Here is a 26636-nt window from a genome sequence, read left to right on the forward strand (position 1 = left end):
ACATCCAGACTATACGGCCCCCCCATGATATCCAGACTATACGGCCCCCCTGTGACATCCAGACTGGCCCCCCTGTGACATCCATACTATACGGCCCCTCCCCCCGTGACATCCAGACTATACGGCCCCCCCCTGTGACATCCAGACTGGCCCCCCCTGTGACATCCAGACTATATGGCCCCCCCTGTGACATCCAGACTATACGGCCCCCCACTGTGACATCCAGACTATACAGCCCCCCCGTGACATCCAGACTATACGGCCCCACCTGTGATATCCAGACTATACGGCTCCTCCCTCCGTGACATCCACACTATACGACCCGCCCCCTGTGACATCCAGACTGGCCCCCCTGTGACGTCCAGACTATATGGCCCCCCCCCCGTGACATCCAGACTATACGGCTTCCCCCCCGTGACATCCAGACTATACGGCCCCCCTGTGACATCCAGACTATACGCCCCCCCGGTGTCATCCAGACTATACGGCCCCCCCACTGTGACATCCAGACTATACAGCCCCCCCTGTGACATCCAGACTATACGGCCCTCCTTGACATCCAGACTGGCCCCTCTGTGACATCCAGACTATACGGCCCCTCCCCCCCGTGACATCCAGACTATACGCCCCCCCCCGTGACATCCAGACTGGCCCCCCCTGTGACATCCAGACTATACGGCCCCCCCCTGTGACATCCAGACTATACGGCCCCCCCCTGTGACATCCAGACTATACGGCCCCCCCTGTGACATCCAGACTATATGGCCCCCCCCGTGACATCCAGACTATATGGCCCCCCCCTGTGACATCCAGACTATACAGTCCCCCCGTGACATCCAGACTATACGACCCCCTCCTGTGACATCCAGACTATACAGCCCCCCCTGTGACATCCAGACCAGCTCCCCCTGTGACATCCAGACCGCCCCCCCCCCCTTTGACATCCAGACTGCCCACCCCTGTGACATCTAGATTATACGGCCCCAAAGTTGGTGGAGCAGAGCCGCATGGTTACAGTAAAGATTGAGCTGCGGCACCGCCCATCCCCTGCCCCATTCCATAACAGGTCACACAGACTGGCAGCGGGGCAGAGCGGGCCGGTGGGTGGGCGGCGCCGCAGCTCAATCTCTATTGTAGCCATCTAGCCAGCCTACGGTCTCCTTGAAAATGGCAGCTGGCGGAGACACCATCTCTGCCGGCCGCGGACCTCTAGCGGCCAGCGGTGAAAATCGGGAAAAAAACTAATTTCTCGTGACATCTCCCGGGAAACGATTAGATCGGGAAAAGGGTCTAAATCCCAGGAATGTCCCGAGAAATTTGGGACAGTTGGCAAGTATGGTATGTGCATGTAATGAAATGTATCTTTGCTTTTTACTTTGTTGGTAAGATTTAGCCTTTGTCCATGTAAACCTTTTTACAAATCTAGTCATTCAAAATAACTTGCTGACAGTGGCATAGCTTGACACACCTGGCCCAAGTGCAATACGTGAGCCAAGGCCCCTTACCTTTAATTACGTACCACTGCTCTAAAACTAACATCTTCAACCCCTATGACTCCTCTGCAGCTAACATACCCAGCTCAATACCTCCTATACCCCTCATACAGTTTCTTTTAACTCCCTCTGATTTGTACAGTACACAGCATGTTCTCCTATTCCAGGAGAAGCATTTAGTTGCATACTTGCTGAAAGTGATGGCAAAGGTAAGGAGATTTAGATGTGGCTAGGACTGGTAGGCATTTGTGCCCCCAAGAAGCAAGGGCTAAGCTGCATTCCTGCTTGTAATACGTAAATTAATCAGCTAAGTCTTTCTTTTGTAAAGTGTTTGATTTTTTTTAAACATATATATTTTGGAGAAATAAGTTATAATTGTCATATTTAGTTGCCTTTTTTTTTCAGATTCAAGGACTGCCTTTTGGACAGGTTCTGCTAACAAGTGATGGTCCTATGCATAACAGCACTGGTGTTCCGTTGTTTTATGTTACTCCTAAGGCAAGCTTCATCTCTGATTTAACGAAGAATCCAGTTATTTCTTTCACATTTGCAGATCCAGATGGTGACATGTGCAGGTAATCCCAACCACATGTAAATTTATCTTTTTTTTAAAAGTACTTCCTAGCTTCACCAACTTTCTGCTTTCTTTCACAATTTTTGTACAATGCAGTTGGGACACAGAGGCTAAGGCCCCATTCACACTTGAGCGTAGCGTTTTTCAGGCAGAAAGTCGTGCAATTTTACCAAGATTTTGACATGTTTTTGCTGCAATTTTGTACAGGTGAAAAGGTCACCAATGTAAAAAGCAGAAAAAACACCTGTAATCTGCCTAAAAAAAAAGTTCCAGAACTTGTTTGAGCTTCAGGTGTTTTGGGGCTTCTGGCTTCAAGCATTTTGGAGTGGAGATGTGAATCATCTCCATAGAGAATAATTTATTTTTTCCCCACCAGCGTTTTGTAGCTTGAGGCTTCAAGCTACAAAACGCTCAGGTGTGAATGGGGCCTTAGGGTGGCCAAAAATGGTCCAATACAACCCCAACAGCTTGATGCCTGAAACAATGTTTGGGTGACAGTTCAGCCATTTAGGACTATATTTAGGGTTACATTAGGGTTTCAAGTGATCACTTTTAACTCTCAGTGATTGTGATTAATCACAAAGAGGTGACCAGAGCTGGGCATTACCATTCCAAAATGATGAAACATATATTCCTTAAAAACATATATTTATTGGGGGAGATTTACTAAAACTGGTGCACACAAAATCTGGTGCAGTTTTGCGTAGTAACGAGTCAACTTCTAACTTCAGCTTGTTAAATTCAGCATTGACAGTAAAACCTAGAAGTTGGTTGGTTACTATTCACAGCTGCACTTGATTCTGTGTGCACCAGTTTTGGTAAATATTTATCAAAGCATGTTAAAATACTTTTCAAAACAGCATAAATTCTGACCTGGGGAGGTCTCTGTAATACTTTTTTCCAGTGGGTAGTAAATTCTGCCCATTAGGGAGCTTTGATATCTAGATAGGGGCATCTCTATGAAGGAAGATGTGCAACCAATAATGAGAGTGACACTACATACCATTGTTTCTCTGAAGTAGATAATGATCAAGGAAACGCATCAAGAACTTGAAAATTCATATACTGTATATTATTGTATTTCATTGTAATGAACAAAACTACATACATAAACTATGAAATATAATACTGTATGTATCATATCTTAGTTATGGTCCTATGAATGCACTATGAGAAAGACTAAACTTGTTTGTTAACTAAAATTGTGGTAGGACAGCTCTGTAAAGAACCATGCAGAATGGCTCAGTAAAAAGTGAAAGAAAGTCTCTGCAGTTGCAAACCTCCCAAGTTTTTAAGATGGAGAGAAGGAAACATTATAGCATAATGTAGGCAAATGACACTCCGCTACCAGGCCCCTAGCTACATGGACCATGAAAAATGAATACCCCAAAATAAGATTGATTAAAGTGATAATAAACCCTTACATATACCCATTAAAGTGCCTAGCCTCAGGTGATACACAATGATGAAGCAAATCAGCCCGCATAAGCTGTATCTGTTTATCTGCAGCTATCTCTTCTCCACAGCCCTTCAAAATACAGAGTGTACACAGCATTTCCTAGCTGCAAAAGGCAGGGGAAGGGGATCTGATGTCACACTCTGCACAGCACACTGCACAGAGCTGAGTTTAATCTGAAACCTGAGTGGTGGACACACCACCTTCTACACGGTCTCATAGCTAAGGTTGTCAGTCACACACCCCCTTCTACTTAGTCTCATAGCTAAGGCTGTCAGTCACCTGCTATGTGCTGGTGGGGTGGGGACATCTCCCGGGATTCTTGAATAAACTGTCAGGAGTGGATTATACAGATTTCAGAGGAAGGAGGAAGCAGACAGGATTCACACTAAGTGCTATAAATTGAGGCAAGTACATTTGAGGCACCATAGTGACACTGTAATGCTCTGGGGAGGTGATCCGGATGTTTTTTTTTCACTATGATTGCTTATTACAGTGATGATCTAATCACTGTTATAAGCAATCATTTTTATGAATGGCATCCATTCATGTGCCATTGTGTACTATCATGATAGCTGTGATTGGCCACAGCTATCACATTGTACAGGTCCACTGTGATTGCCCCATGTACTATGTGATCACTGTGGCCAATCACAGCGATCACAATAGTACACAATGAATGGCTATGAATAAAAGCCATTGTGTACAACTGACATGTGATTGCTGTAAGTGGCCCCCGCTATCCCAGCTGTCAGAATATAGTAGCACATCAGGCAAGATTGCTCCATCCACCTTGCTTGTGTGGATGGAGGAATCGGTTCGATTTGGGCGGCTGATTGAAGAAAACAACCCAAATATGGCCACCCTAATAGGTTAAGAATATTTGACCAACAGGGGATATAGTATGAGGGAGACTTCTGCACTGTGTGCAGTCTATGGATAATCTTGTGCAAACATCTGCTAAACGTGACAGCTTCCTCCTGGTTGTTAGGGAGCCGGCACCAGCTGTCATCCTAACAACCAGTGATTTATTTGGGCACATTCAGCTGTCTTTGTTTACTGTAACAGTGGGGATCATGTGACTAACACCTCTGGATATTGTCCGGTAAAGTAAACAGAGTGGGCCACCCTTTATGTATTCCCCCCAGTATACAGTTATAAATGACAATCATGTATTCCTGTCCTTAAGCCATGGACTTTCAGACTTGGGGATATAGAAAGCCATTGTTTGAGGCCAACTTTTTGTATAGCCAGAGTGTAGCACACCTCAGGGAAAGTTTCCATGTCATAGGTACTCCCAGGTAGACATTTTGCCCTGCCAGGCTTTTTTCTGAGCTGGGCCTTATAACCTAATTTTATGAAATAAACCACATGCACACTGATCATGATGGAGCACATTAACACACAGCTAGTGCACACAGTTCTACTCCCAATTCTGCTTTCTTTATTTTAACATCATTACTCTTTCTACACTACCCCTCTGTCACCATTCAGAAAATTATCCATGCTCTGTTAACCCTTCATGCAAGTACTTTAAATAATTCTCCTTGCCATCTAAGGAATACGGAGAAGCTATGAATTGAATGATTCTTTTGATGCTGTCGCTATTGTCAGTTTCCAAACTTGATTTGGATTTACTTGAAGCTGCCCAATAACACATGTCCAGAAACCACCCAGATTCCACTCAGATACCTTTGGAAATTATAGATAGATGCAATAATGACAGCTTTGTGTGGTTGCGGCCAGGGGCAGTTGTCCAGGCCTACAGACCCCACTGCCCTTTGTTGTTACAGAACAGAAATACTTTTGTCTTTAACTTCCCCACCATCAGAATGCACTAATCAGTGCTGCCGGCTATGGCCAGTGCTGCTGATCGAGCAGAAAGTTTCCAACAGAGCAGCTGTACAGAAGTCAATCTACAATTTTCCAAACCATAAAACTGGCCTGATGTACTAAATTGAGAAATGAAGCGTTGTGAACCTATATTTACATCAAACATCCAATTATGTATTTTTCTTTCCTGTAACATTTCAAATACCAACATTTTTACATCACCTAATTTCTCACTTTAGAAAAAAGCCCCAATGACTCAGAGGTTGCAAAAAATAACATTATTTAAACAGTAGCAGACATTTCTACTGAATGGAAATGACACCATCTGCACCTTCCTTTAAATGTATTGTACTTTAAACAATGATTGACACATTTTTCTCATGTTTATCTCCCAAGCTGCAAAAAAAAAAAAAAAAAAACTTTCTCTTTAGAAATATTGGATATTTGAATATTTGAAAAGCCTTGCCAGACATTATTTATTTATTTGTTACAGGTATTCAATGGAACATGTTATGTAATAAAACAAGAGAATGTTCTCAAATTCTCTATTCCTGTTTTGAAGACTGTTGATTAATGCAGAGTTGTTTTAGATCAGAAAATGCCCAATTCTGTTCTGGCAGCAAAATGTAAGATGATATCACAAGAAACAATCTTCAAAATCTGATTTAAAATTCCATTTTGTCCTTAAAAAAGCAAAATTCAAAAACAAAAAACAAAAGCTATTTGCCTTAATAGGCTACAAAAATGGGCCTGTGTATAACTGTGAAAGACTAAGCTGGTCATATAGGTATGTACTCCTGTAAGCTATATTTCTGTAATTTCTTTTTAGAAAGACCTTGCCATCTTACTATACTGTATATGTGCAGTCACATTTGTTTTTCACCTTGGAATAAGAACAATTGGTTTTGGCTAGTACAGAATGCACAACATTCCTATCAATGCAGTGTAACACAGAATAAAGAACCAAAGGTGGGACTTTTAAGAAGTGAAGATACTTCCCCCAAAGAACCAAACTTTATACATAAAAATACAAAAATGTATTATACATGATTAAAACATACTTAGCGCATTTCATATAAGCATATGCAAAAGGTTAACATACATGCAACAAACAAATGCCCTAAGCTTAACTTCTGCCATACAGCCTGACATTTATCGTTGAAAAACACACTGGGGTTGTTTTACTTAAAGTAGCGCTAAGGTCAAAAATTAAAAATCAATATTTAATAAAAGTCATTATGATGTACACTATATCTGCCTTTGTATGTAATCTGAATGCAAGTAGATGGATAAATGTACCTGCTCCCCCTCCAGCTTGTCAGCTTCCGTTATGGTATAGACCAGTGGTTCTCAACCCTGTCCTCAAGTACCCCCAACAGGCCATGTTTTGGAAATTTCTCTTAGATAAAATAGCTGTCCAAAATACCAAGCCTTTGATTCTGATTTAAAGCACTTGTGCAAGATAAAGGAAAACCTGCAAACATGGCCTGTTGGGGGTACTTGAGGAGAGGGTTGAGAACCACTGGTATGGACAATGAAGCTTTCTGGTTTTCCAAATCATTACGCTGTCCCCTTTTGTGTTATGCTGCTGTTAAGAGACTACAGCGCGGCGGCGTAACGTCATTAGAGGGCGCTGCTTCCTTTCCTTAGAACGCACCAGTGTGCCAATCAACCTAGAAGACACGCTGTGGCTCCTCTCACTCTTCTCACATCGAGTCCGCCTATGCCCTGCCCATGTTTCGCCTATGCCACTCTCCACTGCCATTTGAATTATGGGAACTGTAGTTCCATGTGGGAGATGCAGAGGGAACGGCAGTGATGTGCTAGCTCTGCAAGACTCCTCCCAGCATCACAAACGGAATCCAGCGGTACAGGCTCGGAGGGCGGGTTACAGCAAGCAAAACAGGTGAATGTTGAGGCGATCATAATTTCATTTATTATGTTTATTATTATGTGTAATTTTCACAAGCTTTGCCAAGAGTTCACTAAAAATACATAGCCTGCTCCTTTAAATTGGAGAGTCCAAAATCTGGTGCAGCTGTGCATGGTAGCCAATCAGTTTCTAACTTCAGCTTGTTCAATTAAGCTTTGACAGGAAAAAAATGGAAGCTGGTTTCAGCGCTGCACCAGATTTTGCACTCTCCAATTTTGGTAAATCAACCTCAGTATGTTAGCATATCATGAATAAACAAACACATCTACAGCAGAGATTTGCAGATCTTTCAAGAATGAGGTAGATATGCAGCAGGAGATGCATCCCAACGCATTTCACGAAGAGCTTTTTCAGGGATCAGGGTAAAAATAATTGCATAACACAATGTGCGAATTAAAGATGAGTTGGCGCTGCATGATGAAAGGCTCAAGGGTGAGGTGGAAAGGGGGGGGTGGGTTCCCTTAAAGAGAAGAAGGAAGGGAGAGACAGTAACAAGCCTACAAGGACTCAGTTTATAAGGCTGGCTCATCTATTGAAGTATTATCATGCTGCAGTAGAGAGGGGGATCTCAGAAATAGAATCATCACTCACAAAACATATAATCCTTGTTAGAAGTATAGCATGGAGTCTCTTGCCACCCATGAGGCTGGTGCCTGATGTCAACAACGCCAACAACGGATGGTCCATAGTAAGCCTAGGGATGATGTCACAGCTCAGGCATTACCCGCTGTTGTCTGAGCATTCTCTCCTCTCCCCTGTAGGTAGGTATATGCATTATTTTTTTTATACCTTTTTTCTTCTAATTCTAGTGAGTGGCCACGTGTCTTATTAAACTCCCTTCCACTGAAAAGTTTTATCCCTATTGTGTAGGTCACCAGTTTCTTTCACAGGGTATATCTCTGTATTTGCGGAGGATACTAAGCTAAGCAGGGCAATAACTTCTCCGAAGCATGTGGAAACCTTGCAAGAAGATCTAACCAAATTAATGGGGTGGGCACCTACATGGCAAATGAGGTTTAATGTGGAAAAATGTAAAATAATGCATTTGGGTGGCAAAAATATGAATGCAATCTACTCACTGGGGGAAGAACCTCTGGGGGAATCTAGGATGGAAAAGGACCTGGGGGTCCTAGTAGATGATAGGCTCAGCAATGGTATGTAATGCCAAGCTGCTGCTAACAAAGCAAACAGAATATTGGCATGCATTAAAAAGGGAATTAACTCAAGAGATAAAGCGAAAATTCTCCCACTCTACAAGACTCTGGTCTGGCCGCACATAGAGTATGCTGTCCAGTTCTGGGCACCAGTCCTCAGGAAGGATGTACTGGAAATGGAGTGAGTACAAAGAAGGGCAACAAAGCTAATAAAGGGTCTGGTGGACATTAGTTATGAAGAAAGGTTGCGAGCACTGAACTTATTCTCTCTGGAGAAGAGACGCTTGAGAGGGGATATGATTTCAATTTACAAATACCGTACTGGTGAAACCACAATAGGGATAAAACTTTTCCACGGAAGGGAGTTTAATAAGACACGTGGTCACTCATTAGAATTAGAAGAAAAAAGGTTTAACCTTAAACTGCGTTGAGGGTCCTTTACTGTAAGAGCGGCAAGGATGTGGAATCCCCTTCCACAGGCGGTGGTCTCAGCGAGGAGCATCGATAGTTTCAAAAAATTATTAGATAAGCACCTGAACGACCACAATATACAGGGATATACAATGTAATACTGACATGTAATTACACACATAGGTTGGACTTGATGGACTTGTGTCTTTTTTCAACCTCATCTACTATGTAACTATGTATAAGTGTTAGAAGGCGGTGGGAGCAGTTTTTAAGATTATGTAGATCGATCCCAGGATTCTAATTTAACCACACACCTGTTCTTCAAGTACTAAAGCAAGAGAGTCAACATGACCTCCAGGCAGCTAGCATAGCACTGACAGCTCTTGTTAATGGCATATCTACATACCTGCACATTTAGTAAAAAAGAGCAAAATGAAAAAATAGAAGTTGTATAAAATAGTTAAAGGTAAATACTGAAATAATTTATAATAAAATATCATGCCCGTGTAAGCACAGAAATGTTTCTGAAAAATGTTCCTAGTAATGTAATTATGCATTATTTTAAGACACCGCAACATACTAATATTTGCTTTATGTAATATAAACTGATGTTTTCTGAAATATACATCTGACATAAGATGATATAATGAACACTTCTGTTTTCTGTTCTTACAGAAAGGTGCTTACACAGCCACAAGAGCCACAGTGTGCTGCACTAACCCTAATAGGCCAGATGGTAACTGTACCACCAGATGGAGTCGACTTTGCCAAGAAAGCTCTCTTTGCCAGGTTTGTTTCCTGTGGATCTAAAAATATATACTGTATATTATGTAATTTCCAGATAAATATAGTATTTCTGCAGGATCTTCCTGCTAAGCTAATCTGATTTTCATAAACATACCCTTTTCCATACTGTCAGAACTAACATAAATTAGTAGAGCTTTAACCCTTTTGCTACCAGAGCTATTTTTGCACACATGCTTCAAAAATAATTTTAGGCCTGAAGATTACATAAAATCCCCAAAACATTATATATTTTCTCAAAACAGACACCCTGGAGAATAAAATAGTGGTAGTTCCATTTTTATTGTCACATAATATTACCGTAAAGGTCTAGGAAACGCAATTTCAGTAAAAAAATACACTAAAGTTAGTTTTATGGCACACAAAATTTCCCCTCTTTTTGGTGTCTGTGTCCCATTGAGGAGATTCCCCTTTACTTCCTGTCCCATAGCCAAACAGGAAGTTAGAGGAAATCTCTGCAAGTAAGGGAATTCCTTGGGGATCACCATTGGATGATTTCCCCTCTATTACTTTTCTGGGGACAACCCAAAATTTAGGATTTTCTTTTACTTTCAGTTTCAATTAAAATGGTAAACAGGACAAATAGAGAGGGTGCATCTCCTTAACGGGGACACAGACAGCCATAAAAACCTGACAAGCGTTCTAATCAATCTTCACTCTATCCAAAACTAAAAAAAAGTTTTGCCATTAGTTATACCTATACTTATACTCGCCCAAAATGGGAAGTTCTGCTTGTTTGCATCCTCCCCCCCATCCACTGCCACATTCGTCACTTTTCGTTTCGCCCAGCCATGCCATTCTGCCGCAGTAAAATTGCGGCGGCTGGTTGGCAAGTGGTTAAAGAGGATCCTCACCCTAGTAAAAAAAAATAACAGCTACAAATACTGTAGTTACTGACTTTTAATAAAAAGGACACTTTCTTGTCCAGGGATCCTTACCTGTGCCAGTTCTTCACTAGTCTTTGGGCCCCTGACTCCTTGTGGCTTCATAGCTAGCTTCCCACTGTACATATGAATGGTCCCCCAGCCTTCTGGGACCTGTGACGTGTCCCAGAATGCTGCAGGCAAAGGGAGGGTGGGGGCAAACTTCCGCTTGGATTGCCTAGGTGATCCAGGAGGAAGTGGGAGCAGGTGCCTATCAATACCAGGTACTCGCTCCCCCCTAAAAAAAAAATATTTCTCAAATGTAGACCGGGGGAGGTGGATTACATAAAGTGGAACTTTCCCTTTTTTGGGGAAGTTCTCAAACTCTGAAATCCTAAACACTTTTTGCAAGGGTTAACCAGTCTAGGGGACAGTAAAAGCACTTTTACTTAGCTGGTCCCCTGGCAGATGACGCTCCCCCATGTTTTAGCAGTGGACTGTTCCTCATGGACCTGTTAGCCGGGGTATGCCCCAATGGCTCTGTTTTGTACCTATAACTCATAAACTTTTTCAATAAAAAGAATTTTCAAAAAAACAAAAAAAAAGGAATGCTGCATGTGTTATAATTAGGCTGTAGGTGCTCAAGAAGGGAAGTAATGGATGCAATGTGCAGGAAGGCAAGATTTTGTAAGTTCCTATTTGCAACATGTTTTTTTCAGAAATTGTTAGGCGACTCCACTTTAGGGGAAGTTATATACTCTATATTAGAAATGTTTAATTCTACTTTAAGTAAACACTTTTTATGGAACTGAGTTTCAACTTTCAGTCAGTAGAAACTTAAAAAGGGAATCTTGCGAAAAAAAAAAAAAAATTAAAAGTCAGCAGCTACAAATACTGTAGCTGCTGACTTTTAAAATAAGGACACTCACCTGTGCTGGGGTCCAGCGATGTCGGCACCCGAGACCGAATCGTCCCTCGGTCCTCGGGTGCTGCCGCCGCCATTCTCTGTAAGGGAATCAGGAAGTGAAGCGCTGTGGCTTCACTTCCCGGTTCCCTACTGCGCATGCGCGTGTCGCGCTGCGCTTCCTAACTGGTCCCCGCTGTCTCTGGGACCCGTGTGTGTCCCAGCAAACAGCGCGGTGGGGACGGGAGGGGGCGTAGACTCCCGTGGGAGTCTATGCCGGAAGTGGGTGCAAATACCTGTCTTAGACAGGTATCTGCACCCCCCTCCCCCTTGAAAGGTGCCAAATGTGACACCAGAGGGGGGGGGGTGTTTCAGAAAAGCGGAGGTTCAATTTGTGTGTGAACCTCTGCTTTAAAGCAGAGTTTCACCCAAAAGGGGAAGTTCCTTTTTAAGTACTCCCCCCCTCCTCCCCTGCCACATTTAGCAGGTCATTTTTTTTGGAGGGGAGAGGGTATCTAGTTTTGAGAGGTATTCACTCCCACTTCTACTCGGATGACTTAGGCAATCCAACCAGAAGTTCTCCTCTTCCTCCCTGCAGTCTTCTGGAGACATGTCTCTGATCCCAGAAGACTGCCTGACCATTCAGGAGACACAGCACGACTTGCACATATGTAGTGGGCACCCAGCTGTGAAGCCGCAAGCCGTCACAGCCGGGTGCCCCCAGTTGAGATGCTAGCGCAGAGGAGAGCAGATGGAGAGAAGGGATGGCTCAGGTGAGCACATCCCTGGATCGTGGGACAGGAGAGTGTATTTATTCATTTTTTGTAGCTGCTGACTCTTAAAAAACACAAAAACGGCTGGAGTGCCCCTTTAAGCAGCAGTATTTATAGCTGAATTTCCAATATTCATATATCACCTGTAAAATCTCTGTTCCCCTATACTTTTTGGTTCTGAATTCAAAAATAAGGGGATCTTTTGTGTATTGTAGATTATAGTGTACTTCCCAGTAACAAAAAATGCTGAAACTGAAAAGCTTTCTGTCTTAAGGGCATTATTGTGTAGTTCTGCTTATGTCAGTGATTCTCACTAAAGTTTTTTAGAAAATGTCAAACCAGTTATATAAGCATACCTCCCAACTTTTTGAGATGGGAATGAGGGACACCTATTAGAAAAAGTATATAGGCATGGGTAACACCCCCTATGATGCCCTCTTAAAAGAAAATTATACAAAAAAGGACCCACAAGTGCTTTTTTTTTACAATTAAAGGGGTTGTAAAGGTAAATTTTTTTTTTTCTTTAAAAATAACAAACATGTTATACTTACCTTCACTGTGCAGCTCGTTCTGCACAGAGTGGCCCCGAACCTGCTCTTCTGGGGTCCCTCGGCGGCTCTCTCAGCTCCTCCCCGCAATAACTAACCACCTTAATGCGAGCTTCCTCGCATGGTGGTTATAGCCGCTCGCTGTATCACTCGGCCACTCGGCCAATGGCTGCGCTGCTTTCAATCCATCCACTATAGCCAATCAGCGACCAGGCTGATCGGCTGAATGGAGGTCGGGAACGAGCGGCCGAGTTTCGAGGTGTCAGGTAAGTAAAACGGGGGGGGCTGGGGGCGGCGGTATTATCAAAAGTTTTTTCACCTTAATGCATAGAATGCATTAAGGTGAAAAAATTTATACCTTTACAACCCCTTTAATATTCCTTTATACCGCCTTTTGAAATTTACAAATGCATTAATTTAGAAATTGGATGAAATGTTTAGCACTGGGAAACACTTTGAAAAACAAATAGTGCATTTTATATACAACTATATAGATCAGGCCAATATGAAGGACTAATGAGGAGGAAAGAGGGACAGGGGGACTTTGTTCAAAATCAGGGACAGTTGTGAGCTATGCATTTCGGAACATGCCAATGTACTTTCAGTTCATTTTGGAGGGTTTTCTTTTCACTTTCCTACTATGGCCATGGGACAGGACGTGAAGGGAAATCTCCACAATAGGACAGAGATGGCAAAAAAACAAACAGGGGTTATTACCCTCCCTTACAATATCCAAAATGCTAAAAACAATAAGTGTGGCCTTGTGAGATTCTGTGCTGAGTTTCTATGAGGTCTCTGTTGAGGAGAGCAGAAAATGGAGCCATTCCAAGTGAACGTAAAATAACATTTCCTGAGAAGAAAACATAACCAAGTAACCAATGTGGGAAAATCACAATTCCTCATCTTTGCAATAATTTTGTGTAAGACTTGAACTTTATAATGAGAAAATTATTGAAGGATAAAACGACGCATAAAGCAAACAAAAAAAAAAAGAACAAACCCTTGTTTCCTGGATGCTGGTATACGAGGCAGTCATTGGAGAGACATAAGTTGCCTAGTGAGAGATACACATTGAGGTTGATTTACTAAAACTGGAGAGTGCAAAATCTGGTGCAGTTCTATATGGAAACCGACCAGCTTCCAGTTTTCTTTGTCAAAGCTTAACTGAACAAGCTGAAGTTAGAAGCTGATTGGCTGTTAGGCCCGGTTCACACTTGTGCGATGCGAGAACACCGTGAATCCACTGCGGGTTTCTGCATCGCACCGACTCGCATGTCAGCTCGCACTGCCATATGCGAATCGCTGGGGAGTGTCAATACATTGTTAATGACTACCGCAGTTCAGCTTGCATATCGCACTGCGAACTGACAGTTTGGACATGAATCGGATCGCATATGTGTGATCGCTGTGCGTGTTTGGACCGAATGCGGTGCGATATCAGCCATACTATCTGTATGGCTGATATCACACCGCACAGATATTGCATGTAATGTGAACAGCAGTGCGCTGCAAATTACATGCGATGTCTGGCATTGCACAAGTAACCAACCCAGATTTTGCACTCTCCAGTTTTAGTAAACCAACCCCATTGTCTAGTCTTTCTCTACTGAGATATGTAGTTTTACAGCACCTGGAGACCTCCCTAGAGGGAGAGAAAATAAACTTTTTTTTAGACTGGGTTGTTGAGGTATGTAGTTCTACAGTAACAGAAAAGGAAAAGAATGTCAATCAGAGATCTACATTGATAAGCCTGGCTATGCTGGGATATGTAGTTCTACAACAGCAGGAAATCCACAGGCTGCATAATACGAGACCTATGTTGTCTATAAAGGCTGTTCTGGAATATTTAGTTTTTCAGCAGCTGGAAAGATGAATGCAAATAAATAGGTTGCTTTTTCTGGACATGCTGGGATATGTAGTTCTACAGCACTTAGAGGCTAGACCTCTCTAGTGGGAGAAACGTGAAACTTATTTAGACGAGGATGTTGGGATGTGTAGTTCTATTGCACAAGGAAAGGCACAGATTGCTAATTAGAGATCTATATTGCTTAGCCTGGTTATGCTGGGATGTGTAATTCTACAGCTGACAAAAATCAATGGGATGCCTAATAAAAGACATATGTTGTTATAAAGTTATCCTGGCATGTGTAGTTTTTCAGCAGCTGGAGACAATTAGGGAAATACATACCATATGTTGCTAGGTGGCATATGTGATTCTGCAGCAACGGGAAAGACATAGGCTATATGGTAAGAGACACAGATTTTCTAGCCTGGCCATGCTGAGATATATAGTTCTATAGTAGTTGAATACATACAGGGAGTTTTCTTAGTTTCTACATGCTGGATATGTAGAAACTAAGAACCTAATGCCTAATAAAAGACATATTTTACCTAGCCTGATTGTGCTGAGATATGTAGTTCTACAGCACCAGGAAAGGCAAAGGCTTACTACTAAGATAAACCCATGGCTTGTAACAGCTGTTCTTCTGGGCACTGAAGTTGTAGAGATGTAATTTTCCCAGTGAGACCTAAGCTTTATAGTCTGATCATGCTTGGGTTATGCAGTTATATCAATTTCCTAGCCTGGATATGCTGGGATATGTAGTTCTACAGCACCAGGAAAGGCATAGGCTGACTACTAAGAGTAATGCATGGCTTGTAAAGGCTGTTCTTCTGGGATACGGACATGGTCACTATGTCCCGCGTTTGTGTACATTAATTGATGATATGAAAAGACATCAGAGCCGGGGAGGTGGAGGCGGGTTCATGGGGCTCTGCACTGACCTGGACAGGCAGCTGACTGCAAGAGATGCCAGCTGCCATGAATAGCAGTGGATGCGGCTTGAAGGACTCCAGGCACCCTGCACAAGCCACAGACAGCTGCTACTGGTCCCTGGGCTAGTGTGTACCTGCTGGGCAGGTCCCTGGAGCCAAGTGCTAGAACTTGCTCCATTCCGGGACTCAGACTTTGTTTGCCAGGACTCAGGGATTTACTTCAAATCCTGGGACGTTCCCGGCGAATCCGGGATGGTTGGGGGTATGATATAAGCAGCTAAACATTTGTGCTGATCATCACTATCAATGAGACTGAATATTTTTACATTTGAAACCAATACTTTTTTTAGTTTTACAAAGTCCATCATTTCATAACCTAAAGGAATGTATAGTCTTAGCTGTTTTTTTTAACATACAAAAGGAATGATGTAAACCTTGGTTATATGTATTTAAATTATTTACAGTATGTACATGGGTGCAGCCATTTTTGCATGACTTACTCAGGATCTGCTTCCTGATTTACAGTACTACACAGCAGTTGTGCTTTACTGCTCCTTCTCACAATGGAAGTTAATTGGGATGATTTACTAAAAGAGTAGCTCTATTAACAAAGTGAATGTTTACAGAGCTTTGTAAATAATGTGAAGCACTGTTCACGTTAAAGCGGCATTAAACCCAAAACCAAAAATGTAATATATTACAGATTACCAATCATTAGATGTGTTGGCTGCAATAGTTTTTTTAAGGCTTACCTTCCTCTGTTTTCACCTGGTGATCTGCCCAGTAACACACCTCCTGTATTAACAACTTCAGCCCCAGAAGGATTTACCCCCTATCGCCATTTTTTGTGATACAGCATTATGTTACTTTAACTGACAGATGCGCGGGCTTTCGACGCTGTACCCAAACAAAATTGATGTCCTTTTTTCACCACAAATAGAGCTTTTTTTTTGGTGGTATTTGATCACCTCTGCGGTTTTATTTTTTGCACTATGAACAAAAAAAGAGCAACAATTTTGAAAAAAAAAAAAAAAACATTTTTTAAAGAAATGTAAAAAATCTAATTTCTTCATCATTTTAGGCCAATATGTATTCTGCTACATATTTGTTTAAAAAAAAATTAGCGTATATTGATTGGTTTGCGGAAAAGTTATAAAGTCTACAAACTATTAAATAGATTTAAGGGCTTTTTTTTTTTTTTTTTTTTTTTACTAGTAATGGCGGCGATCAGCGATTTTTAGTGGGACTGCGACATTTCGGCGGACAAATTGGACACTAAGTGACACTTTTTGGGCACCATTGACACCAATACAGTGATCAGTGCTAAAAAAAAAATGCACTCACACTGTATAAATGACACTGGCAGGGAAGGAGTTAACATCAAGGGTGATTAAGGGTTTAAATGTGTTCCCTCAGTGTGCTTTCTTACTGTGTGGGGGATGGACTCACTGCAGGAACAGAGAGATCTGTGTTCCTGATTAGCAGGAAGCACAGATCCTTCTGTTCCTGTCTGACAGAAGGACGATCTGCTTTGTTTACATCAGCAGACCGCCGTTCTGTCATTCCCCTCAGCGATCGCGGAAGGACGGCGGCCATCGCGGCTGGCAGGCCCACTGATTGGCTCCCGCTGTGTCCAATCTGTGTTCCTGATTAACAGGAAGCACAGATCCTTCTGTTCCTGTCTGACAGAAGGACGATCTGCTTTGTTTACATCAGCAGACCGCCGTTCTGTCATTCCCCTCAGCGATCGCGGAAGGACGGCGGCCATCGCGGCTGGCAGGCCCACTGATTGGCTCCCGCTGTGTCCAATCACAGCGGGAGTAGGTCGCCGGCTGCGCGCCACCAAAGACCAGGTCGCACGGACAACGTACAAGCATGTTGTTTTGCACAGCTGGGCCTCCCTGCCGCAGTATATGTGCGGTGGGCAGTCCGGAACTGGTTAAAGAGTCCCTGTTTTGGATGAAGGAGCACATGGGCATAGCAGACAGGACCATTGTTAATCTGGGGGGAGGGAAGTCTACTGTATATACACACAGTAGACCTCTACTAGGCTGACAACGCACAGCTTTTTTGCAGACTGAGTGGTGTCAGCCTTGCCATTCTCTTTTGCTACATTATTCAATAACTCTGGCTCTCAGATGTCTACAGCATAAAGCCTAATCATTCTGTAGTCCAAGATAAGAGATAGGAGGGTTCTTTGAGATGATACAAAAAGTGTAGAGAAGACATGTGACACCTCTGAATTTCTGAGAAGATTAAGGACCCTTTCACACAGACGGACCAATTGGGTCCGTCGTTCAGTTTTTCAGATGGACCCTCCATTATCTCCTATGGAGCGGAAAATGTAAACGAACATGTGCCAGTTTACATCCTCCGACATCCAAACCAATACATTCTGCTAAAAACAGACGGATGGGGATCCCCATCTTTCTAGCGGATTGGATCAGATGGCAGTCAGGTGTAAACGGCCTAACATATATTTTTCACTTATAACATAACAAAATGCTTTCAATGCTATGATAAACTGACCAAAAGAAAGCAAACAAGAGAAACAAGAGAAGTTTATTGTTAGGGTTTTTATACACTTTAAGTCTGGGATCACACTATAGCCATACGGGAACCAGCACGATTCCAGCGCCGTTTCCCGCATCTCTCCCGCATGCAGTTCACACTGCCCTCTGCGAACCACTGCGTGTGTCAATACAATGTTAATGACACCCCCAGAGCGATTCACAGATTGCAGTGTGAACTGTGGATTCGGATAGGAATCTGATCGGATGGGTGTGATCTGATTCCAGTGCGGGGGAAAAAAGTCCCTGCACCTTTTTTCTGAGAACCCAATGCTAGTTCAGCCATACAACTGTATGGCTGAACTCGCACCTCACAGGAATCGCATGTGATCGGCACCCCAGTGTGGGTGCGAATCACATGCAATGTCTGTGTTTGCTACAGTGTGAACCTGGGCTGAAGGAGAATAAAGTCAGGATCCGCCCACGACCACGGATGGCCACCTTGCTCAGCCTCTCAGCGAGCTGCTGAGAGGCTGAGCCATCCGCTCCCACCCCCTCCACAGCCCAGCGCTCCAGTGAGCATGGGGGGGGCAGAGAGCTGCTGACTGACAGTCACCAGCTCTCTACTCAGGGAGCTCTGAGAACTAAGCATCCAGCGGTCTTTCATTGCTCGGTTCTCAGTCTTATGCTGACCATACACTATACGAAAAATTGGCTGAACCCATTTTCGAAAAAGAACATTCGGCAGTGAGAGCAATTGACAGTGCCTCATGTAATTACCGATAAATCGTTCAGTGGACATAAATGAATCCATTTTTTGTTCGTTTTTTTTTTTTTTACATATACCTACTGCAAACAGTTCGGACGGGAAGCACATTAATCTTTCAATTTATCGTTCATTCTGCAGAAAATTTCCAAATTTGTCCTTTGTTTTTTCGGCTCAAAAACGTCCTAGCGATTTTTGATTTTGTGCCCATTAACTGGTCGAAAAGCGAACGAACTGGCCAAATGACCGAATTTCGGATGATTTTTTGTATAGTGTATGGCCAGCATCAGATGCAGCATCGGACCCTTGCTACATCCACCTAGGTAAGTATGATTAAAAAAAAAAAAAAACTTCTTTTTTAGCATTCATCCTAGCTGTAACAAAGTCCTGTTTCCTTTTGTTTCTTTTTCAGACATCCTGATATGCAGAAGTGTTCTCAGGATTACAACTGCCTATTAATGAAGCTAATGGCAGAACATATCTATGTCACAGACTGCTATGGGGGAGTGCACAACCTTTCGCTGGAAGATTACTACAAAGTAAACCCAAACTGATCTAGATTAGATTACTTTTACACAGCATGGAGTATAACCCCGCTCACTGGAAATTCTTGGGAATATCATTGATTAGAAGCATAATGCTGACTTCCTTTTGCTTACCAAGACTACTGTTGACAGGCTGTTACATGCAAAGTACAATAAACTGTAGATAGTGTTATATTTCAGGCAGTTTTATGATAAGTATTTGGTTATGGTGGTGTATATATTTAAAATTGTGAATATTGTTAAATGATGTAAAAAAATACTGGTTATTTACAGGTTCTGTTAGAAGCCTTCAAGACTGCCAGGCAAGCCAATGCATTTTTTGTTAGCAGGTTTAAGATATCTATGAAAGTATATATGCTAAGGACAGATTGTTTTATCTGGTCCCATTTCATCTAATGCTGGACACACACGTGGAGATGGCTTTGTCCTATTTTCTAGTTTCAGTTTGACCAGCTAGGTAATAAGTCTTTGGAATATCAGCCAATTTTGCACAATAGAAATCTGTAAATTAATTGGAAATGGTCAAACCAGGGTAGAAAATAAGATTGTTGCATCACAACTGGTATTATCATGTTTGTCTTCTGAGATTATAGGATGTTGCTACAATGTTGGCATGTCTGAGTATACTCAGAGGGGAAAGTCTGGAGCAGAGTCTGGAATAGCAGTGTATGGTAACCAATCAGCTTCTTTCTTTCATTTTTACAGCTTAAAACCCCACTCCGAGATCATTTTTCTGATCGCTGGATCAAAAAACTAAATCCCTATCTAAATGCCCTTTTTTACTTACCTTAACCACTTCCGCCTCTGCAACGTATCTGTACATTGCCAGGTTGAAGGGGTTATACTGGGATGATGCCTGCAGCTACAGGCATCATCCTAGTATTTTTTTTTGCCCGATGCTCTATAATGTAAAAGCAATCCTAGCAGCTAATTAGCCATGGGATCACTTTTACAGGTGGTGGAAGGGGGTTTGCCCACTCCCGCCTCCTTCCGGGGCTCTCCCATACCATCAGGGATCCCGGGCCTGACCAAAGAGATTACCAAGGACTGGAACATTCCCAAACATCTCTATGGTCTAAGAAACCAGAAGCAATGAGTATTTTGTCACTTCCAATTTTGGTCTAATGGAAACAGGCCATTACCAACTTGTGAAAGCATCAGATCAAACCGATCTTGGTTTGAACTGATGCTTTTAAGGGCAGAAGAGAGATCTGAGGTCCAATAGACCCATGATCTCTCAGCAAAGAGCATCTATCAGTGCCCATGCTATCACCAGGGATGTTGTTCATCCCTGGTGATAGCAATAAAGTTAATTATTATTTTTTTTTAAAGAGATAGTACAGTATAAAAATAAAATAAAAATGTTTTTGAAGCGGCCTTGTGCTTGTGCGCTAAAGTGAGTGCACGCGTTGGTTCCGCACACGTAAATAAACTGCAATCACACCACACATGTAAACTATTACGTGTGAGAAGTGTCAGAATTGAGCGGGGGCTGAAGTGGTTTAGCTGCATTCACATGGCTCCTCAGCCTGAGCCTTCTCATTTTCTGTTTACTTCTTGCTCGGGTCCTTCTTCGGGTGTTCACATTAGTGCTTCCTACTGGATGTCCAGTATCAAAGTCCTCTTAGGATCCAGAAGAGGGTGACATAATCGATCTTGGGCTCCATTTTCTGAATATGCCATGCATCTTCTCCCCCATCCCTGGTGGCAGCGAGGGACGATATCTGGCTTCACAAGGTAAAAGGAAAAAATACCTAGTAGTATGGATTAGAAGGTGGTGGGAGAGAGGCGTAGTAAAACAAAAATACTTTAACCGAGAATGGGGCTTTAACTGAACAGGCAGAAGATAGAAGCTGATTGGTTACTATGCACAGCTGCTCTAGATTCTGTCTGCTTCAGCTTTTATACATTCCCCCACAGTATTCATCCAACCTTCAGAGCCTCTAGGAAAGCTCTAAACAAATTACCCTTATTTAAAAACGTATTGGCTTTTCTCTTATACTATAATAGCAAGTTGATAGCAACATTCAATGACTACAATATTGTATTTTTAATATGTGATACAATTACCATAAAAATAATATCATGCATTCCTTTTTTTTAAAGGAACTGTTTTATCTTGATCATCTTCCATCAAACAGACTCTAATGGTCACTCTCCAACTGTCATCTTCCAGAGCATACTTTAACGTGCTGGGGGGGAATTAACAAAGACTGGTACATGCTGAAAAATTTGCCAATTTCTACAGTATATGCCTACTTAATTAGTGCTTTCAGTGACAAATTAATAAAAGTTGCACACACCAGTTTATTAATTTGTTGCTTGGTGGTAAGGTGGCCCGTGAGGCCCCTGTGAGCACGAGGCCTTAGGCGACCACCTAATTTTCCTAAATAAAGAGCCGCCTCTACACCTATATTAACACTAAAACAGACATTTGCTTTGTTAATCTTCCTAGACGTGTCAAATTTCAACTTTCCCTGAACGATTGACTTTAAGCAGCAAGAAACTGTTCTGTACGGTACTTTCATGTGAGGCCCTGTATGTTTTAAAAAGAATTGAAAATGATTTGTAGAACTGCTGCATGGGAGAGCCCTTGCCATAATGTGCAAGTATGCACAGCATACATTATGGCACGTTACCCACTACTCTGATCCCCTACAGCACCTTAGTTCCCATTTAACTTATGCAGAAATCTCAAAATCCACTATTAAATCCAACTTATATTTGCACCTTGTTTAGGTTTACTTATTGTCAGTCTGTTCAGATAATAGGTAAGTGGTTACAAGTCACCAAAGTCTAACATTTGTGCTCTGTCAATTGCCTGACCTCATGTTCTATCTCTCCCATAGAGGCATCCCCAGTATGTTTGTATCATTTATTTTATATGCTTACCTTTTCTAGATGCCTTCTGGCTGGTCACGTGGTAAGTCGGGTCCTATTCTTTTTAAGCAGTGAGCGGTCCTTGGAGCTGTAGAGAGTGGTGCTGACATGATGATGTCAGCACTGCTCTCTGCTTTAATAAATTATTGAAGGCACTGTATTAATTATACTTTTAGGGGGCAAGGCCATGACACCCTGCATTCATAGTATGTCTGCATTCCTCTGGGTTGAATGACTCTGGACATTATTCAGCTCAGAAGACTGAATATATTTTTGTTCACTGCCTGGAATTTCCATTTATATTATGAGGGGAAACTATAGGGTATTTTGAGTTTTTTTTAAACCTAATTTACCTGAATTTTTTACATGGCTTGTACACTTTATGTGCATGCTGTTTTATATTTTGATCACTGCATTTCATATATAGATCTGTAGCCATACTTCCCAACTTTCTGAGATGGAATGAGGGACACCTATTAGCAAAAGTGTGTAGGCATAGGACACGCTCCCTGTCACGCCCCCTTACCCCCCCTCCCCCCAGAGAATTGTACAAAAAAATGATTGGTTAAACCTACAAGTGCGTTTGGAATTTACAAATTCAGCCATTTAGGAATTGGATGAAAGGTTTGGCACGGTAACGCTTTTTGATAGATAAGTAATGCATTTTATATACAACCATATAGATCAGACCAAAATTAGGGACAAATGAGGAGGAAAAGAGGGGCAGAGGGACTTTGTTCCAAATCAGGGACAGTCCCTCGAAATCAGGGACAGTTGGGAGCCATGCTGTAACTGCTCCCTCTAGCTGGGACCTGTATTAAAAGGAATGTTATTAGAAACCCTGCTTACTAATTGACCTAATGGAAAAAATTGCACTGAGAGAGGGGAGCCAATGAAGTACAATCATATTGCATTACTACTTTGCAGGAAACTGAATCTGTAATGAAGCAAATATGGCTGCTTAAACATACGTACAGTATATACAGTATTTAGGAACTAGCTTTTCAAATTCATTACCAGCCAGTGATGTTATATACTGTGTGTATATATATATATATATATATATATATATATATATATATATATATATATATTGGTAAGGGGAACAGGCTCAACTTGTATTGGCAGTGGTAAACCATGCACAAGACAGGGACACCCAGAAACATTCTAAGCAGGCTTGTTCTGCACTTACGTATCCAGCAAGGTAGCAAAGATAGTTTAATACAGGATGGCTTTGTACAGAAATTCCATAGCATAAAACATATGAAACATATGAAACATCTGCTCATCAGAGCCACTATCTGAATTCATGTCAGTTTCTGAATACCAGGGTGCCCCCTAACGGGTCCCACAAAACAAACAGGCAGCCTTTTTACTGTTTTGGTGCTTTTTAAGCAGTCAGCCTTTTTCACACAGCAACAGGAGTGAGAGAGAGAGAGAGTCTTGAGCATCAGTTAGTTCACATATAAGGACCTGTGGACACCTGAGACTAATAATAAGGTCTGGCTACGAGGCAGGATGTGGACCTATGAGTGGAGGCTTTATCCCACTCAAAGCTCTACTAAGCCTCCAAGCTCCAGCATCCAGGACCTCTTATAATTCTGAGAGAAATCCTGGTGCATGTGCAGGAGAGACACCTATGTGACAGATACAAGTATAGACTGTCACACTGTCACAATCCTTCCAGCCAGTGCCTCACTGTAATATATATATATATATATATATATATATATATATATATATATATATATATATATATATATATATATTCCCGAAAGGCTATATTTTCCCTTTGAATTATCTGCATGTTTCTGAATGTATGCCCTCGCCATTATAAAAGGCTAACATTGAGCTCAGGTGTGACACAAGGAGTATGTGAGTTTTTTGATATGTTGCTATCAACTCATTTATGTTACAGTATTATTGTAAATAAAAAAATGTAGTACCTTTGATATTGTTGCAAATACTGTATGTCTGCAGCCCTCTACTCTTTATATGAACAGACAAAGTGAATGTTTAAGCCAAATGTACTGTATGTATAACATTATTTAGAATGATATAAAGGACATAAATCCAGACAGTTTGTTGTAGCTGTTAAAGTCTAGCTGCAGCCAAAATATTTTAGTTTTTAAATTGTGAACAATGGGGAATGGTAGAACCTTTGTAGGTTTTTTTTTTATCACTGTGTCTTAGTAATATAGTTGATACATTTTGTTTTTTTATTACATTTTCTGTTGCACAGCCCAATTTAAATCTGAACTCTAGGCAGATAGACACGAGAAAGCTTTGTAAATGTAAATACTTTTAAAATAAAATAACAAACATGGTATACTTACCTGCTCTGTGCAATGGTAATGCACAGGTCGGATCCAAATATTTTCTTCTAGGGACTTCTGCTGGCACTCCAGGCTCCTCCTCTTCTGTGTGTCCCCATTGCATGCCGTCTGCTATGGGGGCAGACATATGGGCTTGATCCCAAGCAGGGCTGTGTGTGTCTATTGAAACACACAGCATGCTCAGCCCCATCCTCCGCTCTCTGTTCCTGGGATTTGAATGACAGCAGCAGGAGTTAATGATTCCCGCTGATGCTTCTGTGAGCAATGAGAGGGGAGAGAGCTGCTACAGACAGGCACATCGCTGAATCGAGTGAGGATTCAGGTACATATAAAGCAGGGGTCTCAAACTGGTGGTCCTCCAGCTATTGTAAAACTACAGGTCCCATGAGGCATTGCAAGGCTGACAGTTACAATCATGACTCCCACAGACAGAGGCATGATGGGGCTTGTAGTTTTGCAACAGCTGGAGGGACGCCAGTTTGAGACCCCTGGTATAAAGGAGTCGCTTCATCCAATCAAATGCAACAGGTGTTCAGGTATTCTGACAGCCACCAGGAGCGCGTGTCAGAATATGCGTGTCGTGAGATTTGGTGATTCATGCTACCTAGCGTGGATGGAGGAATCTGTTAGACTCTAAAACCTAAGAGTTTATGGTCCGCTTTAGATTTCCGTTAAAACTATGAGAGTTGGTTTCAAATTTTCTGCAATTTACAGCAAATTGCTGTTCTATATAGTGCTCTGGTATCTATGTTTTTCTCCTGTTTTTAAGGACCGGCCAGCAGTAATATCTTTCAGTATTGCAAGTACAGCCCTGACAGTGTGGATAGTTGCAATATTCCCTTTAAAGGTAAACACATTCCTTTTTAAAACCTTTTTTAGGGGACAATTGAAATTTGTATCAAATACATACCATAATTTTCCTTTCCTGGAGCCAATCCATGGCTGCATACGTGTGGAAGTACGCTGCCATGTTGGCACCAGGAAAACAGAAAATTGTATTAAATACTTACTGTAATTTTCCTTTCCTGGCGTCAATCCATGGCAGCATACATGTGGTAGTATGCTGCCATGTTGGCGCCAGGAAAACGGTATCTGCACAAGTAGCTGTTGACATAAGGTGAGTATGATTTCTGATGTTTTTCTGAATTACCAGTGGATGTCTATTGATAGTGCTCTCCAGTCATTTTTGATTGGACTATCTTTTACAACCTATTGTGGATCCGTACTAATGTGTTAGGATTTACTACACAATTTAGCTTTAAACAAGAGCCTTACTTTCTGCTAAACATACCTAAAATTATGTATTTCTTTGATGTGCCATTGTTATAATTGATTGATTTTTTTTCAGCTGAACTCTTAAACTAATAAAATTGTGGAACATTTGCCTGTGAATTTAATTTGCATCATTTTGGACTGCATGCTGTCATTAGAGAATGATATGTTATGGCTTTGTATGTGGCATTACATTTCATCACATTTCTATCTTACTAATAAATCTGACAGCACGTTTTAAACAGGAAGCACATTCTGAATTGTGCTTTTTATATTGATATTACATATTTCACCATTGAGCACATATAAATGAAAGCTCAAACACGATAAGGGCATATCCAGGGTATAACCTTTTACTGTTTTAGCTAGATAATTATTAGTTTCATGATTTCATCAGATGGGCAGGATAAGCTATCCTTGTTTAGTCTTGGGTGCTGGCCCAAATGATTGGATGTGAGTCATCTACTATGGTAAAGTACCATGAGATTTTAAGGACTGCTTAATTTAATTGGTCATACACAGGAAAATGTACTTGAGTAGCCCAGCAAAAAAACCTTTCCGAATTCTATGCCCATCCTCTCTCTAGAGGTTCAGGGCAAATTTCCTCTAGGTTTGATACTGGTTAATCAACAGTACCCTTGCTGCCCAAACTGTGGCCCAGGGGCCCTTTGGCACTTAGTTATGCTGCCCACAACAATAGTCTGTGTTTTGTTGCATACTAAAGCCAGCAAAGGATAAATATTCTTTAAAATTGCTGGTGTGATTTATTTCCTACATAAAATCTTACTTTTTGTCATTCTTAAAAA

The 26636-nt window shown here is 41.8% G+C and overlaps 1 protein-coding gene across 1 annotated transcript in view; it reads left to right on the forward strand.

Annotated features, from left to right (window-relative positions):
- The window catches only part of CREG2 (cellular repressor of E1A stimulated genes 2), a 34360-nt gene extending 8410 nt beyond the window's left edge, over positions 1-25950 (forward strand). The window contains exons 2-4 of the mRNA XM_073614775.1: positions 1899-2068; positions 9530-9643; positions 19210-25950. Coding sequence (XP_073470876.1) covers positions 1899-2068; positions 9530-9643; positions 19210-19351 — 426 coding nt within the window. The 3' untranslated portion in view covers positions 19352-25950. The remainder of the gene's footprint in view (positions 1-1898; positions 2069-9529; positions 9644-19209) is intronic.
- The last annotated feature ends 686 nt before the right edge of the window (positions 25951-26636 follow it).

Source organism: Aquarana catesbeiana, linkage group LG02 (genome assembly GCF_042186555.1).
Source record: "Aquarana catesbeiana isolate 2022-GZ linkage group LG02, ASM4218655v1, whole genome shotgun sequence".
NCBI lineage: Eukaryota > Metazoa > Chordata > Amphibia > Anura > Ranidae > Aquarana > Aquarana catesbeiana.